The sequence below is a fragment of the Penaeus monodon genome, chromosome 30 (genome assembly GCF_015228065.2).
Source record: "Penaeus monodon isolate SGIC_2016 chromosome 30, NSTDA_Pmon_1, whole genome shotgun sequence".
Classification (NCBI taxonomy): Eukaryota; Metazoa; Arthropoda; class Malacostraca; order Decapoda; family Penaeidae; genus Penaeus; species Penaeus monodon.
This window is the reverse complement of record NC_051415.1, coordinates 4,557,402-4,557,608: the sequence shown is the minus strand read 5'-3', so window position 1 is coordinate 4,557,608 and position 207 is coordinate 4,557,402. Positions and strand designations below refer to the sequence as shown.

Here is a 207-nt window from a genome sequence, read left to right as displayed (position 1 = left end):
GATAGCAAAATCCCTTTCACTGCAAACCTACCTTCACATCAACCAAAAGGACAACCCAACGCCACACAGCAACCCTTCTAAAAACGGCTCAGCCAATAGCCTCCACTTCCTCTGCTTTTCCTTTTCTCAAACAACATACCTTCTATTGAGGAAGAGCCGGAAGTCTGCACCAAACCAGGCACTAACTTTTCTGAAGACCTGGAGAGG

General features: G+C 46.9%; 1 protein-coding gene across 1 annotated transcript in view; it reads right to left on the bottom strand.

The window, feature by feature from the left end:
- LOC119592481 (RNA 3'-terminal phosphate cyclase-like) overlaps positions 1-207 on the bottom strand; it is a gene marked incomplete in the record, with an annotated part of 10,949 nt that overhangs the window by 5,872 nt on the left and 4,870 nt on the right. Inside the window, 1 exon segment of the mRNA XM_037941313.1 lies at positions 140-198. Within this exon segment, the coding sequence (XP_037797241.1) occupies positions 140-198 (59 nt within the window).